Here is a 3,059-nt window from a genome sequence, read left to right on the forward strand (position 1 = left end):
AACGTGGTGACGCCGCCCAATTTCTTTTTGCGCGTTTTCTCGCTTACTAAGAGTCTTCTCGTGCCAAGCGTGGTGATTTTGGAATTGCGAAAGCGTAATTTACTAATATGAGAAAAAGCGTTTTTTTCTTAAGTGTCCCTTTAATATGGAACTCTGATAAAGAGCTACATAAACGTTTCCATGCACTGCTAGTCTAATGGAGAAAATGCTCGCAGGAGTAATCGATATTAATGAAATTAAACGGCAAGCTGGGCGAGTTGGTAATTAAACATACTATATATTATTTCGCACTATAATGCAAAAGTAAAGGCAGTCATACAGTTTGTAGGTTGTGGAAGAAATTCTTGAGCCATTTTAATCAAAAACATTGAATACTGGGTATATCAACTATATTTAATCAAATAACGCTAATTATATGGATGCCGAAATGCAGGGCTGCTGCCCCAAAGCAATACTCTTGAGGTGATGAAACATTACACTTTCAAACACACTTCGCATCGTTGTCCACACGTTGGACTTCTCGAGCACACAAGTACTAAAGCTGCTGCAGCTTTTGGTTGATGTCTGCCAGCCTTGTCATGTTCTCGGTAAGACTGTCATTTGCCTATATCTTCCATGTTCTTGTTGGCCAGGCCTACTTTGATGAGCCCCTGTGCACGTTGGAGCATTGCTCGAGAAGACTCTAGGCGCCCTTCTAAGCACTGTTTTTTCTTCTTGAAGCTTCGCCTTTTTATCAGCGACTGAGCTGTTGTCAGCTGAAGCCTTCCGTTTCCGTCTTTCCTCGTCCTCAGCCTCCAGCTGGAGTCGGTCCAAATATTTTTTGTGCGAATGTTTTACAGCATTAATTAGTTCTCGTGTTACCGGACCCTGGGAAAGCATCACTGTCATAACGCTTCAAATAACTCTTCACATGTCTGATGCCATGAGCGTTACGATTCCGAGATTAGCACGATTGTCTATAATGCGCTTATTCTCACTGAATCTCGCTCGCAATCCGCATTTCCATGTGGCAGGGGAGAGCAAGGCACGGATAAATACGGAAAGCAGTGGGTATTCATTAGCCGCTAGCACCGAAGCCCAATAAGTGTCGACGCTGCCGTTGCTGGAAGCAGCGCCTTCATCCGGTGACTTACAGTGAAGACAGTGCCACTCATCCACTAGAGATGCCACCTGTTCGCTCTTGATCATATGGGGCACACTTGCGGCAACATACTTTATAGATTTAACAGTCTCTTCTACTACTAAAGGCAGGGCATGATCGAGAAACGTAAATGAAAAAGAAGTAGTTGTTGTCGAGTGGTAGTTGCTTCAATAAGTGTCGCGCTGTTGCAATGTAGAATGCCCGAGCGCGAACCTTGAATGATTTTTTTTCTTCGGGACTCCAGCTCTGAATTTCTTGCTCAGTGTCGAATCCAATTTCTGGAGCCTGCTTGAGCCCTTCAGGAGCAGCCACATCTAAGCATTTAAGCTCAGCTGCGCTCATATTCTTGAAGACTTCGTGCCTCATAAAGCGGCCTAACACTTCTTTAAAAGACCTAAGAGACTCGGAGAGTACGAGTGTATAAGGGGTTCCGGCCTTTGGAAAGTGCTTGGAATCCATGTGAACAATTCAGCTTGGTTCCGCAAAAAGAGCATTTTGGCTAGCAATGCTTGTCAGCAAGTGCTGCGGCCAGCGTCTGTGAAGGGCAGAACTTGTTGGCCTGGTATCAGCTGCACGGTGAAAATACGCCTTCAGCGCAATCATACTGCTCGAGCACGCGCTCTAGGCTGCCCTGAAATGTGAGCCATCTGTTGTTTACGTGCCTTAAAAAAATGTGTTCCGGAATACCAAGGTCCTTTTGCTGGCTGCTAAACTGTGAAGACCGGACAGCATGCTTAAAAAAATAATACACATCCATCACTAGCAGCTCCACATCTGCACCAAAAGCCGTAAGGCCAGTGCCGAAAGAATTATGCACTTTATGGAGATTACACTCTCCAATGTCCAGAATATTTATGTGGACAGATTCCTTCAATTTCTTCTTCACACTTTTCATTGTATTGGGGCCATCACTGAAGAAGCAGAGTAGCTTTTCCTTGGGAAGCTCCGTGATGCTCCTTTCGATGCAGTCAACTATTATATCTGCTGTAGCACGACCCAGGTTGAATGACTCCAGGTGTTCGATGACAACCCTCTGTTGCTTCCTTGAAAAGTAACGCACGAGTACATCCAGTTGTTGTACTCTTTGTTCAGGTTTGGGTGTCTCGTCGATTTGAATAGAGTAGTACACATCTGGCCTGCTAAGCTCCTCAACGACTTTCTTCTTGAAATATGGCCCTAATCCATCTGAAATCATATAGGATGCTTTTGTTCTTCCACAAGAAACCTTTCCAGCAATCTGGGAGTCAGGAAACATTTGGGGTAAAATCTTCGTTGCTGTGTCAGCATAAGAAAATGGATTCCTTTAACAGCTAAGGATATGGCAAATAATGCTTCAGCTCGAACGACACTGTCATTCAGTGTAGTGACTTCGGCAGCGTTGCTGAAGCTGATCGTAGGCTGGACAGACTTCAGTGGCTTCAACTTCCCGTCAGCATCACAGTGCTGTTTTCTAGCTAAAAGGTGCATCTTGGATGAAGCATGCCTTGTGACAGCAGACGTCCCATGTTGTGCACAAGAGATCACGAGGTCGCATAGGACGCATTTAGCTTCGAAGCTTTTCAGGCCCCTTCGGCACCAAGACTTGACAATATCGCCGTTGCTGTCCACCTGCTCCAGCACAGACTCGTTGAAGCTCGTGAGTCGTGCTGCAGAGAATAGGAAAGCTACTTAATGACATTTCAAACCAACAAGAGGAGCATCAATAGAGATAGCAATGTATTTTACAACTACAGGAAGAAGCGTCGTAGCTTTAAAGGGACCCTAAAGGCAAAATACAACTCGGCGTGGACGGCATGAAATACCATTCCAGAAACAACGTAGTGCTTGTTTCGAGCCAAGAAAATCTTTAGTTTGAAAGAAAATCACGCTTTTGTGTCCAGCATACTGTGCGCAGTTCAAACTACCCGCCTATCAAGGA

At 44.9% G+C, this 3,059-nt stretch overlaps 1 protein-coding gene across 1 annotated transcript; it reads right to left on the reverse strand.

The window, feature by feature from the left end:
- Positions 1-1,706: 1,706 nt before the first annotated feature.
- Positions 1,707-2,407, reverse strand: LOC119386219 (uncharacterized). The gene has a single exon (XM_049414260.1). It carries the CDS (start codon positions 2,394-2,396, stop codon positions 1,707-1,709), a length of 690 nt encoding a protein of 229 aa, XP_049270217.1. The 5' UTR covers positions 2,397-2,407.
- Between the last annotated feature and the right edge of the window lie 652 nt (positions 2,408-3,059).

This window comes from Rhipicephalus sanguineus, chromosome 3 (genome assembly GCF_013339695.2).
Source record: "Rhipicephalus sanguineus isolate Rsan-2018 chromosome 3, BIME_Rsan_1.4, whole genome shotgun sequence".
NCBI lineage: Eukaryota > Metazoa > Arthropoda > Arachnida > Ixodida > Ixodidae > Rhipicephalus > Rhipicephalus sanguineus.

Bases quoted from the DNA above. Each gene is read 5' to 3' on its own strand.
- LOC119386219 (XM_049414260.1), bottom strand. From the start codon at position 2,396: ATGTTTCCTGACTCCCAGATTGCTGGAAAGGTTTCTTGTGGAAGAACA.